At 51.3% G+C, this 14,047-nt stretch overlaps 1 protein-coding gene across 2 annotated transcripts in view; it reads left to right on the forward strand.

Moving 5' to 3' along the window:
• The window catches only part of CCDC170 (coiled-coil domain containing 170), a 72,699-nt gene that overhangs the window by 17,717 nt on the left and 40,935 nt on the right, over window positions 1-14,047 (forward strand). For both annotated transcript variants that reach the window (XM_076071040.1, XM_076071041.1), the window contains exons 6-9: window positions 1,833-1,977; window positions 4,233-4,418; window positions 5,847-6,209; window positions 7,441-7,641. In XM_076071040.1, the coding sequence (XP_075927155.1) occupies window positions 1,833-1,977; window positions 4,233-4,418; window positions 5,847-6,209; window positions 7,441-7,641 (895 nt within the window). The remainder of the gene's footprint in view (window positions 1-1,832; window positions 1,978-4,232; window positions 4,419-5,846; window positions 6,210-7,440; window positions 7,642-14,047) is intronic.

Genomic DNA, 14,047 nt, shown 5'->3' on the forward strand with positions numbered 1-14,047 from the left:
CCGCTTCGAGATAGGAACCACACTGGCCGGATGTGGCGAGGTAGCTCAGAGGTCAGACATGCTGAGCGGGCACCCCTGAGAGCCTGGGATCAGAGATGAAACCGGGTTCACAAGTGTCACTGAGTTGAAGGTCTTAGCCTGGTCACCAGTGACTGCGTAAATGATAAATAAATAAGCAACCCACCACATTAAATTTAGTTCTGCATTTCGTTTGGCTGAATCCCAGCTTTGAGCCTTAAATACAGCGGTTTGACTCTCATGCGACGATGGCAGTGTGCTGCATCAAAGGACACTTGGAAGGGTCGGCAAAGGTAGCTTCTGTGACATCCGCTTCTGTGGGCCGTTCATCGAACACGAAGGGATTACACTGCTCTCGGGGAGAGATCCAAATGGAGACTTCGTCTCACGACTTGATGCATGATGGTGCCGGTTGTAATCACAAGCAAGAACGTCCATACCCAATTGTTAAATGTGTCTGTGGGTTGCTCTCCAACACACACGGTGGTGCTGAAAGCAGTAACACATTGGCACATTTTTTCATTATTAATTGTCTTAGTCATCATGCCAAAAGCACAGATGGTATACAATTTGTGGGATTTTTTTTTTACTTTACAAAGGGGCCTCCACAGTGACCGCTTGAGTGGCCCCTCTTGTCACGGTGTGGGAGCTACCAAGTGTGCCCCGTGTGGTGCAAATATTGATCTCTGTGCACTTCTTTTGAAGGAGTGTAAATATTGGATTAACCAACCGTAGATGGCAAACACGTGCTGGAAGATAGCTGGTGAGTTTAGCGAAGGTCACGGTGGGAGTTTGGCAGCTAGAACAGTTACCATTCTTGCACATTACACTGCTAGAAATGGCAAACAACGGACACATTCATTGATTGAAGTCAGGGTTTTTAAAAAAAACCCCAGTTACTCGCGTCCCACCGTGGCGTGTCCTTCCTATTCAGTGCTTGTGCTGCACTGAATTTGGCTAAATTCTAGTTCTTAAATAAAAGAAAAATCAGTTTTATTACGGTGCAATGAGCATTTACTCTCTGTTTGGCAGGGGTGGGGTGGGGTGGGAACATGCCCCCCTCTACTGTGTAGAAGGGATCTCAGACGTAGTTTTGTGATGTCTGCTTCTGTGGGCCATTCTCTAACACCGAGTGCTGCACCAGTTTCATATTTAGCCGCGTTACACATTGCACGCGCCCGATCAATTATTTACCCATCCCACGCGACAAGGACAGTGGTATTAATTTGCGGTTCACTGCATGACATGTAATGCAGACAAAGATACATGTCCCCCAAATAGTCCGTGTAGGCTGTTGGGTCAAGTGCTGCAAGTGAGTAGACAGGCGTGGAAACCCACAGACTCGCATGCAGACACCATGGTCTCACACAGCAGGGCGTAAGTTCTCACTGAATATTTGCTGGCTCCTTGGTAGACTGGCGCGAGAGAGAAAGAGGCATACAGTCTGTTCCCCTAAAACGCGCTAGTTACTTACCTGAAGAACACTGCGTGATGTAAAAATCGCGTTATAATAAATGATATATCATGTAGCGGTAAAGCACAGTCGGCGATGACACGCGAAATGCGTACGCAGTCCGAACAAAGACCGAGGCGTGTGGGTAGCATCTAGAAGCATCCACCAGCATCCCGTCTCGTGCGATGCTACTCCCGAGGCAGCCGCACATCCACTTATTGCTGCTGGCGCGGCGTAGTTCAGTTCACTCAATTGCGCTGTATCCAATTCGCATCGTGAAAACACGCGTTATAGGTGGAACAGGTGGCACTGGACGCGGTGTGCCGGGTGGGATTTAGCCCGGGGTGCCGCCCCTCCGCAGGTTGCACCTGGCCGAGAGGGAGCAGGCGGAGCAGAGGGCCGTGACGATGGACAAGCGGCTGGAAGACGCCGTGGACAAGCTGTCGAGGGGGCTCAATGTGGACACGCGTGCGGAGGACTACCCCGTCGACCTGCTGGCCTCCCGGGTGCGTGCGGCCACGCGCCCCTCGCCCGGGCCCCCTGATGCGCGCCGTGCGAATGTGTTTTGTGTGCGTGGGTGCGGGCCTCTCCTGGGTTGACTCGGCCATAAATGAGTGCCTGGCACGATGTGCAAACGTCGTCAGCAGGCGGGAGATGGAGGCTGGCCAGGCGTGGTGCTCCCGACAACAACCCCGTCGTGTGCTCTGACAGCCTTTCATAGCCGCTCGCTCTACAGCACTTGCCCCAGAAGTTGATATTTCTATACGTGTGCACGTGCGTCTGTGGTTGAGCGGTAGTGTAGCGGTTGACGCTCTGCGTGATGACCCCGGCGGCCCGAGTTCAATCCCGACTCGCGACCAATAATAGTGACAAATATTTGAACCGATCCTGGGCCTCACCTAGGTCGACTCAGCCTCAAATGAGTACCTAGTGCGGTGTGTAAACATCGCCACTGAGGAGACAAAGGCGGTCGGGCGTGGTGCTTGCCCCCCACCCCCTCGTGTACCGTTCCAGCCTTCATAGGTGCTCGCTAACAGCACTTGCCCCCTACAGTCTGTTGAGGCTACATGGGGGATCTTTGTCTTTTGTGTTTATGGCACCAGCCGCCCGATTGCGCATCATGATTTTTCAGCATCAAACGCTTCAAAGGATGAGCCCGTGCCCTGGAGGAATTCTTTTTCAAAGAAAAAACCGCGGGGACCTGGCAGGGCTTTCAGAAGTCGGGCTAGTTAACATGTCAGATTATCCGCAATGAACATTTGTTATAAATATATAAACACGGAGTCTGGTTAGCTCGAACGTGAGTGGCAGATTATGTGCGCTATTCCGTTCGCGGAGCAGATGTTATTGCGGCTCCTTATGAAGCTGGGCTTATCTCTGGAGAATCCGTTACGTGATTAGAACATTGCGTTTTAAATGGTTAAGTGTGTAATAAGGTAAGTAATTAAATGTTTAGACGGCCTGGACAGCGAGTTAGGGACGCGTGCCCCCTAATGCGCTAAGCAGCCTGTTATGCCTTGCTTCAATAATTACAGCAACAAAAACTTTCCTCGCGCTTAAAACGAATTCCACCGTGGGTCCGCTGAACATTGTCGGGTGAAACAGGAGGTGTGTTGCGCGTTGCCTGTTGATGACCGTGAGTAGACCCAACACCACGGCGCTGTGGGTTTGACGCGCTGCCAACGCGTTTCGGAGCGACGTCCCGCAGTGCGGCAGGGATTGAGGGCAGGGCAGTGCTCGTCGTCCGCCTGATGAAGACCGCTTGAGTTGCGATCGAAACGTCGTGGGTTTTTTGCTTTTAATTTTGACGTTTGTCTTCTATCTGCGTGACTTTACCGAAAGAACCAAGAATATAGCGCCAGTCATGCTTGTGCCTCACGGCAAGAAGGACCTGGCTTCAATTCCTTATTTTGAGTGGCGTTCGCATGCATTCATATGTTCTCCATCCCCCCCCCTCCCTGTTCATGTGCTACGACCCGAGATAGATTCCCGCTCACTGCCAACACCAGTGACGGTTATCTGAACCGGTCCTGGGTTTCCCCTAGGTCGACTCAACCTTAAATGAGTACCTGGTGCAGTGTGTAAACATCGCCACTGGGGAGACAAAGGCGGCCGGGCGTGGCGCTGGCCAACCCACCCCCTCGTGTGCCATGCCGGCCTTCATAGGTGCTCGCTAACAGCACTTGCCCCTACAGTCCAAGGCTTGGCTTTGCATGCGTGTGTGGAGTTTGTATGCTCTCCGCCTGTTCTCCTTGGGTTTCCTTCGGGTGCTCTGATTATATATATTTTTAAAAAACACCACACAACAACGCACATGTTTAGACAGCGTGGACGTGCGTACGCGTGTCGATGTGCGTGTGCACGCGCGTTTACGGTTGAGCGGTAGTGGAGTCATCAACGCTGCGCACGATGAAGCTGGAGCCTGAGTTCAATCCCGACTCACGACCAATATCAGTGACAAATATTTGAACTGAAATCCCAAAGCTGAAATTTTTTAATGATCATTTATAATTGAGTGACTCGCAATTAATTACTTGCGAATAATTATTTTCTATCTCTTCCCTGTTCCCCTCTTTCCCGTAAATATTTTTTTCTTTGTCCATCCGTTATATCCGTGACTCTCCTCCCCTCCCCGCGGTCGCGTGCCGTGGGGGCACAACAGCTGTCAGGCCGACAATCGTTTTTTCGCGTCATTCAAGTGGGCCCTGTGCCGTGCGTTGGTTTGTTCACTTAAAAAAAAAAATTTTACTTTACGCCACAGGCCGCCGAACTCTTCCAGGAGTGCGTGCTCCAGCGGGCCAAGATCGCGAGCCTCGAGGGCGCCTTGGCCTCGCAGGAGGTGGAGGCGAAGGCCAGTCGCGAGACCATCATGCGCCTCGTGTCAGAGGTCGGCCGCGAGCAGAAGGTCGCCAGCTCGCAGGGCCAGGAAGCCGAAGCCCTCCGGAAGGTAAGGGGGGCGGGGGGGGGGGGGATGAGGGAATTCTGCGGGAGGGCGCGTGGCAATTTTTTCCGAAGCGGTAAATCTCAATTTGGGAGGTTGTCGCTCGCGGTTCGAGTCCCGGCGGTTTGCCCCGGTCAATACGGCCGTCCTCGTGTGTTTGACCAAAAGTTCCCCCGCTGTGTGCTTTCGAAGTGGTTGTCAAAGAGGCTCTGAAATCACCAGGATAAGAGTGGGCCACGCGTGCCCGTGTTACAATCCAAATTGCTAAGATTAGCTAATTGGGTGAAAGTCACACAGAAACATCGCCCCTCACCATGAAACAACTGTGAAACATAGAGCGCCTTGATAGTAGCCTCGTACTATACGAATGGCGTGAACACCAAATGTACCAACGATGATGATAATACGCACGCATTTTACTGCACTAACCTTGCAAGATATCCTAATGCATCCCAATGTGATTCTATCAGCTCTTAAGAAGACACATTGATGGAATGATCACTGAGCCAGTGGTGGAAATTCCCTGTTAACCATAAGGCACAACCGCCGTTGAATTCCTCACAAAGTGGTACCTATTTTATTGACCCCAGAAGAATGATGGGCTGAGTGAAGAACCAACCAGGATTTGAACTTGGAACCTTTCAGATTGCGAGCCGCTGGCTCTACCGCCAAGCCACTTGGCCGGATATACATCATTCCCCCGTTGTTCGAGAGAAATAAGTTCCGGAGATGCCCGTGAACAGCAAATGTCACGGATAATGATATTAAACCTACGAATATCACACCCGCAACGTCTGCAGATGCTTTTAAAGCTTCAAGAAGTTCCCTCTCCGTGAGTCATGGTCATGGTGTCACTGGCGCTGTTCAGTGGGAAGCGAGTAAATTATAGGAGCCGGCAGAAGGCGCTTAATGCAAACTCCTATTGCGCCATTATAAACGTAACGCTGATGACATATATCTTATAAATACGAGGATAAGAATGTAATTTACAGGGCATATCTCACTGCATGTCATGTATGGTCTTGGATGGATTCTGAACAACGGTGGTGGTGGTGGTGACAATAATGATGCTGATGACTGCAATAATAATAATGATGCTGAACATGATGATGAGGAAGAGGAGGATGGTGATGATTGCAATCATGATAACGACGATGATGATGACCCACGATGATGATGATGATAACCATACTGACAATTATAACAGTGCTGATAACAATGACGGTGATGATAGTGAGCGTGGAAGTAGCAAAAAGGAGAAACCACACTCTCCGACATGCCTGCGTGCATGTGGAACCTCTTTCGCACCGTGCGTAGCTGACCGTGATAATCGCGGGGGGAAGGACTTAGAGACAAAACACACAAAAAAAAACGCAGTTCTTCAAGCAAAGAGTTTTCGACCTGACGCGACCCAACGGGCCGCCCCCTCCGCAGGAGCGCGAGTCGGCGTCGCAGGCGCGGCGCTCCCTCGAGCGGGAGGTGGAGGTCCTCCGCGAGCGGCTGGAGGCCGGGCAGCGCGCGTGGGACGCGGCTCGCCGTGAGCTTGCGCAGTGGGAGCGCCGGCGCGCCGAGCTGGACGGCGGCCAGCGCGCCAGCGAGCACGAGGCGCGCGCCGCCCACGCGGCGCTGCGCGCGTTCCGCTCGCAGCTCGCCGCGATCCTCGCCGGGGGCGACGGCGACGACGGCGGCGGCCGCGGCGACCGCCGCCCGGCCGCCGGCGCCGGCGTCGGCGACGGGGAGGAGGACGTCAAGGAGCGGGTGCGGCAGCTGGTGGCCGCCCGGCAGCAGGGCAAGGCGGTGAGCAGCGCGCCCGGCCGCTGCCGGCCGGCGCTTACACCCGCCGGTGAAATGAACCGAGAGGTGAAAACCGGGTCACGAATAAAGTCAGATATTTGTTTTTTCTTCTTTCCCCAACGAAGTGCAGGGGTTTAAACGATCGACTTTGATTTAACCCTGAACCCCCGAGCCTGAACTAATTAATGAAAATAATGATGCACCTTGATCTAAGGCTGAAACTTTAACCCTAAACTTAAACCCTGAGGATAAACCCATAATCTTGATCTAAACTCTGAACCACAACCATAAATGAATTCTTTAATCGTGACTCTAAATGAAACCACTAACGCTGATATCGAACCAAAACCCGCCTGTGCAGATTCTCAGAGGTAACTCAACAGTATTCACTTCCGTGGGCCGTTCCCTCGCACACAAAGTTGAATTACTTTGCCAGAGTTCCAAGTCGATCCTCTCTCTCACGACGCGACGGCGATTGCGCAATCGGTGCTGAACGCCAACCCTGAACCAGCGCCCTCGCCAGGGCGGAGTGGGCAGAGCGAGCGGGGCGGTGGCACGTGCAGTCGCTTTGTCTGAATAGAAGGAAGCAGTGGCGTCAGGTGGGGGGGGGGGGGGTAAGGCCCACTAAGCTATATCGGTCTTTTCCAGAAACGGCCTGGACACAAATGATCGCTCATCTAAGTGGGGTTATGTGTAAATTTATAGCAGACAAATAAGCGCATGTTGGTTCTAAATGTGGAGGGAAAAAATCCACGCGACCACAGGGAGAGAGGACATGCAAACTCCAAATAAACAGGCTACAGGGTCTGGATCTAACCTACGACCTCCTGCATACCAGGCGAGGGAGTTAACACCTTGGGACCAGGGCTTCATCTCAGCCAGGTCCGCTTGGATTGACGACACTCAAAACACTACTCGGTGATAATGTACAGCTGTGTGTACGTGTGCTGAACTTCTTTAGCACTGCATGTAGCCAACCATGCTAAATCAGAGGTGCGGGGCAAAGGCCAACAAACTAAACGCGAGAAGCAGTTTTAAAGACCTGCGTTTTCAATCTAGATTTCAAAGTGCGTCGCCCCAGTGCCTTCCTAACATCGGACGGAAGAGCGTTTCGTACGGCCGCAGAAGCGCATTCCGAACGCGCGCGACGCAGCCGTGACCGTCTCTGCTCGATGGCCGTCGGCGAAGGGTGACCGGAGTTCGCGTGATGCCTTATGCTCCTTGACGAGACCAGCTGACGGCGGAGCTGGAGGAGCGAGTGTCGCGCCTCACCGCCCAGCTGCACCGCGAGGCCGAGCAGAGCCGCGACGGGGCCCGGCGGGTGCGGCGGGCCGAGGAGCGTGCCCAGGAGATGGCCGAGCGGCTGCGCGCCGTCGAGGGGGAGCTCGCCACGGGCGACGTGCTCCGCGACGGCCTCTCCTTCGACCGCCAGAAGGTAGGCCTCGGCGGTCGGGGGGCGCCCTGCTCGGGGCTTGCCACCTGTCCCTCGTTTTCCCGCGGGTCCGTCGGCCGCCGCCCGGCGAGGCGGCCGCGCTGAGTAGGTGGTCGATCGTCAGAGGTGGAATTTAGGCCACATTAAGTGCGGAAGACAATTGAGCGTGATGGCGGGGGGTTTTTTGTGTGTGTGTGTGTCGCAGTCATTGGTGACTGGGCCGAGACCATTGACTCTACTGCGCCTGAGAACTCGATGTAATCAAAGCCAGGATCACTGCAATGCTCTGGCCTTGGTCTAGGGCAGGGGCGGGGAACGTCCGGTCCGCGGGCTATATAAGGCCCACGAAATCATTTGGTGTCTGGCCCTGCCAAGGCAACCGCAGGCGGGACTCGAAATTCAATAAATATCGGAGCAAACCTGGAAAAGCAGTTGTGAGTAGCAACAACATCGTCAATACCAGCTAACATCACACGCCTCACCAAAGAGAAGCCGTTCCAGCCATCGCATTAGGGGGTGAGTTAATTAAATGTTTGACCAAATATAACAGGCTAATTTTTAAGTTGATAATTTTGTATGGCGGCGCGAATGACGTTATATAAATATCCAAATGGCCCTTGGCAAAAAAAAAGGTTCCCCACCCCTGGTCTAGGGCAACCAAAATAATAAGAAGAGACATTTTTTTCTTCGAATTCGGTATATATATTTTTTAAAAAACTCAGTGTTTCAAGAGCCGCAATGCATGTGAATAGGAGACGTTTGTCCTTAATAAATAACGTCAGGAAGCAGTCCTCAAAGAGTCGCATGCAGCTCCGGGAGTCGCAGCTTGCCACCTGATGACGGACGCTTGTGTTGCGCCCGAAAGGTCGTGATTTATTTTATTTTATACCTATGTGACTTTACCGAAAGAACCATAGAGTATGATTACTAATGTATTATATAATTACAATACCCCCCCCCCCCCCACCTCTGGCCCTGATCTCGAAACCTAATGGGGTTCGATAATGATGACGTCATCCTGCACTGTTTAAGACCGGAAGCAAGTGGATGGCTTCACAATTCTGGCAAATCACCCGATGATGCGAAACGTCGTACTCAAATTCTAAATGTTGTGGATTTACTCTTCAAACACACCGGTGGGCTAAAGAAGTAACTAATTGGCCTTTTGTTAACGTGACACATTTTTTTTACTGATTTGCCGTGTCGGGTGGTGGAAGGTTGCAACACATTTATAATAACGGCGATCTAACCCAAAAACCTTTATTATGAATAATACCGGTCGCGAAAGCCTACGTGTTATAAATAGACATCATATTGCCATTTATTTATACAGGAAACCCTTAATGAGTCTCAACACTCCTATTCAGTAGTGTCCTGCATTGGAATGTCGGCCCATTTACATTATTGGTTGTGTGGCATGTGGTAAGAACACAGAAAACCCGGAGAAAACCCACACCCACAAGGGGAAAGCACTCGAAGCCCCGCAACCCACAGGTTAAGAACCGCTGGCTACTGCTGGGAAGGCCATCCTGGCAAACTGGAAAGATCATGAACCTCCCTCCTGGAAGCAGTGGCGTAACACCCCGTTAGCCCTCGCAGGAACGGAGCATTCAAGCCGTAAGCTCAAGGGTAGAGAGCGGCCAGTTGGAGGCCAGATGGTTCACCATTCTTACTGAAACCGGCGTGAAAGTGCGCACGATGGGAGGTCGGGGAGAGGTATCACCCCACGGATAGACATGAGGTAACCACTGCTCTACGGGATTCATATCGATGATAAGTTAACCTGGTGCGTGTCGGTTATATTATTTTACACACCTTGTTTTGGTAAACTTACCCCCCCTTGCCCCACTTTAACAAACTGCTGGGTAAAGTGAAGTGAATGCGTGCGGCGTGGCCGGCATGGCCAGTAGGTGGCGAGGGAGCGCGTGAAACCGTGTCTGGATACCGTTATAGCAATATACAGTAATGCTCAATTTGTTTACAATATTGTATTTTTTCCATGGAACAAGGCCCCATAGTTTAGATGGAGTTCTCTTGCCAATAACATCTGGTAACCCAGAAGCGGTTGCTTAACAATGTTGAAGCCGGTCCAGACTTTGCTTGCTCGAGCAAATGCTGCTGGATAACATTTATCTGGAAAGCAAATAGGTCGATGGTATACTTGCTGTGAACATATACCAACATGCCATTTTGTGCTTGATTTGTTGAGGCCTCACAGAGATTGCCTGGTGCATTAAACAAAAATACCCCATGCACACACTTTTCTACCCTGCAAAATCAACAAGAATTGAAATCGTTGCTGCTTGTAGCTACGCGGTCTTTGGGGTCCCCAATCAGCTCGATTTATCAACACGCAAAGGCAGGGTGTGCGACCTTTTTCCATAAAACAAAACCCAGACGTATTTCTCAGTCAGACTGGGTTCATCAAAACTGTGAAAGTTCAACCCAGGACTTAATTTCCCACTCGATATTCTCCGGAATGTTCCTTGGCCTGGCCTGGAGGAATGATTGTCGGCGTAAGGCACTACCACTAGAGTACAAGGCACGCCAATCCATAATAATCCTGCATTTAGTGTAGCCTAAGTGCCTACACACCGCTGCAAAATAAGACGAGATCGAAGTGGCGTCCCAAACTAGTTCCTGCACCATTCCGGATGAAACTCCAAGCTTGTTCTCACCGAGTCACGCACACTGCACGTGACTTGCTAATAATCGACGCCGTGCTGTCTGCTCCCCTATCCAATCCAAGCACAACCTCTACCCCACCTTTTGCTACTTCTCAGTAAGCAGCTCGAGGTAACCCCTGCTCTGTCAAGTACTCCTCCCCGTTGGGCTCTTGGCAGCACGGCCCCTTCCTTGAGCCACTGGCTCATGATGACAGCACTGTGTTCAGGAGCTAAATGCCAAAATTGAGATCTGATGGCCACGACGAGAGGGGGCCTCAGGAGAGAGTTCGTTGAGTTTTGATATTCCTCCTCCGTTGCAGCAGTGCGGACTAAAGTGGTTTACTACATGACCCAGTAGCTTGGGTTTCATGGCCACAGCCGCACTACTCTGGCTTGTGTCGCCAATTTTCCATTTACTTTTGCCGCTCTGGGTACATTGCCACACGTCTAGGAACCGTCCCACCGGCCTACGCCAGAGCACAACTAGCACACAGCAATGCAATGTGCGTCACGACGCAGTTCTTCTCTCCGTGCTTTGTCGTGTCTCTGGGCGGATAAAACTAAAGACTCGGGAATGGTTCTAGAGTTGAAGCTTTAGTGACTGCAAGGATCCATACTCTTTGGTTATATTCGGTAAAGTGACGTAGGTAAAAAATAAAACAACAAAAATCACGACGTTTCGGCCACAACACAAGTGGCCTTCATCAGCTGAAGGGGACCGTGCTGTCACGAAGACAGCGTAGGACGCGACCTGGCTTGACTTTCTTAATTCCTACGCTGTCTTCGTGACAGCACGGTCCCTTCACCTGATGAAGGCCACTTGTGTTGTGGCCGAAACGTCGTGATTTTTGTTGTTTTATTTTTTACCTACGTGACTTTACCGAATAGAACCAAAGACTCGGGAATGGTGTCGCTTTTACTGGCCTTGCGTCGCGCGACGCTGCCAAATCTTTCCGTGTACAGCTGCGTGCAATGTTGCGCGTGTCTGTGTTCGCGTGCGTTTCTTTTGTTTTAATTCGCTCCTGTCCGACCGGTCGGGAATCGGTCCTTGTTGTCACGCCACATATCACCTCCGCGGCGCGGCGCTGTGCCGTCGGGAAAGACGCGATCCGTTTTTTTTTCTGCTCGGAAACCTATCCCAGCCGGAATCAAATGTCTTGCCAGGGCTAGGAATAGGAACAGCGGCGCTTGATGCCGTCACCGTGGCTCGTATAAGGGCATTGTAATCGGGGTACGACGGGTCACGCGCGAACTCGTGAAATCTTGACTTAAAGCTTTCGTGACTGCAGGAATTTATATCCTTTGTGTCTTTCGGTAAAGTCACGTAGATAGGTTCAAAGAAAATAACAAAAAAAAAGATTTAAAAAAACTACGACGTTTCGATCGCAACACAAGGCATCGAAACGTCGTAGTTTTTTTGTTATATTTTTTTGTTACTTTCTTTGAACCTATCTGTCTACGTAACTTTACCGAAAGACCCAAAGAATGTGTGCTTCATTGACGCGCGTTGCAACTGTTCGGAGCACCCAGCAAGTGGGCACGTCGTCCCCTTTTATTAGCGCCGTGTATTTTTTTTTAGCTCTCCCTCGCCCTCGATTATTTTTTGTTTATACGGCTCCTTCCACTGGCAGAACCCCGCAAAGCCTTCCAGCTGTTTTTATATTTCTAAGAAAAGTAATATAGCATATGCGGCATTGCGAGCACTCAATGTTACGAAGCCTGTCAAATCGCCCGGAATAAATGTTGCGAGGAGCGTTGGCGGGAGGCGAGCGGCTCTCTTCGTTGTCTGTCTCTCTCGCTGTGTGAAGATGTCCCCCCCCCCCCCCACAAGGTACGTCGATCATCAAGGAAGCATTGTACACTCGGAGAACACACACCGGGGTCACAGTCTTCTCAGCGCGCTTATCTAATCTCAGACTCTACCGTGAAGTCGCTATCGGGAGTTGTCTCCTTGGTGCAGTCTCATGGCCAACTTTGCCAAGGAAATTGGAACTTTTGGCAGAAATGTCCAAATTTCACGTTGGTGGGTTGGTTGATTTGTTAGCGTGTGGTGGATCAGTTTGGAGGAATTTTATATACGGATAAGCATACGATTGTACGTAGAACACTGCTCGTGTGTAAAGACACCTGGTAAATCATCATCATAGTTACCATCAGCAGCCATGGTCAATCCACTGCTGGGTGAAGGCCTCCTCTAACCTGCTGCCATCTCTCACGATTTAGTAATCCTCCTGGCACTTGCCAGCCGAGGCGCCGATTCAATCGCTCCATCTCTTCGGTTCCCTATGTCCTCTCAGACGTGTCCTATTCCTTTGGCTGTAACTCCGTCATTCGTCTTGATCATCCTGTAAAATGTGCACGTATGCGTTGTGTATTTCCCCCCCCCCCCCCCTAGAACTTATATAACCATCAGGGGTCATCTGGTTTGTGAGTTTCCCGAGCACACTTGGTTTTAATTATGTTTGTTTTATTGCGTGCAAATACTTTTTTATATATACACGTAAACACATAGGCACTCACAGATTATTGGGCCGCTTTTATCAAGCGGACGCTGCCACAGGTGAGAGTCGATCTCCCGGCATGGCACTTTAAACAATTTTGCGAGTTTCTTCAATGCCTCCGTGCCTCTCTCTCCACTCCACCCAGCAGTATAAAAGGCTGCACCTACGTCGGTCAGTGGATCCGTGTGCAGGTCGCGTATGGTGTGGCCTTAAGCGCGGGTATTCCCACGTCCGTCGAAGCGTAGGCCAGGTAGCCTTTTCTTTAGAGCTGCTTTTTGTATTTTAGTTTGCTGTCTTTCCCCCCGGCACCTCCGATTTAGCACGGTTGGCTACGTACGTTGCGAAAGCAGTTCTGCATACCTAGTTCACAAAATAAAACTCAACAAATTCGTCAATAGCGCTGCCCTGAAAATGAGAAGAAAATATATCATAGGTGACGTTTCGGGCAATAATCCTTCTTCATAGCACTTAAATCAAAGCAGCTAGTTTGAGCTGGACGTCCTTCCGCCAGCAGCAGTGGAACGAGCAAATCAATTGCAGGGGCTGCCCCTTTTGATATCATCAGCGAGGGAGGAATGTGAATTCCATTTGCGTAGAATGCTGCTGCGCGGGGCAGCTGCAGAACTTGAAGTACAGCCCACTGAGGAATGAAGTCTGCAAGCCCACGAGAGAACCTCTGCTGCATGGGGGGGGGGGGGGGGGAGCACGACTAAAGGAGGAGAGCTGCGAGGGACGTGGTACTGAGATCCCCTTCTTGGTGTGCACACAACCTGCAGGCGTTGTGCTGCTCGAGAAAATTATTGGAAATCCTGAATCCGGAAAAAAAAAGTGGCCACTCTCCATCATCACGGCGATTTCCTGCAGATGCACCATCAGACAATTGCAGATAATTACCGACGGCTGCCCTATTTGTATTTTCTCCCCAGCCCCCTCTATTGAAGAACGGAGATCTCGAATCGCGCATTCTTGCCGTGATGCCGGTGGCAGGCACAGACGCGGTGATTACGGAGAAAATGTAGCCACTTCCTCTTCTGTTGTGGTTATTTCGTGGCCTCATTCTCGACAAGCCGCACGCCGTCTCGCAACGGCAGTGGACGTTGAGGGGGAGGGGGGGTGAGCTGAGAAGGTGGAGGGGTCGTTGCTAGTAGTGAGGAGGCAGTCATTAGGAGGGGGTAACGGAGAGTGAGTAAAGAGTAGCTCAGGATGGAAGTAGCGGAGAGTGAGGAGGGGGTAGCTGGGAGG

This window comes from Petromyzon marinus, chromosome 31 (genome assembly GCF_048934315.1).
Source record: "Petromyzon marinus isolate PM22_M1 ecotype Great Lakes invasive population chromosome 31, UKy_Petmar_22M1.pri1.0, whole genome shotgun sequence".
Taxonomy (NCBI): Eukaryota; Metazoa; Chordata; class Hyperoartia; order Petromyzontiformes; family Petromyzontidae; genus Petromyzon; species Petromyzon marinus.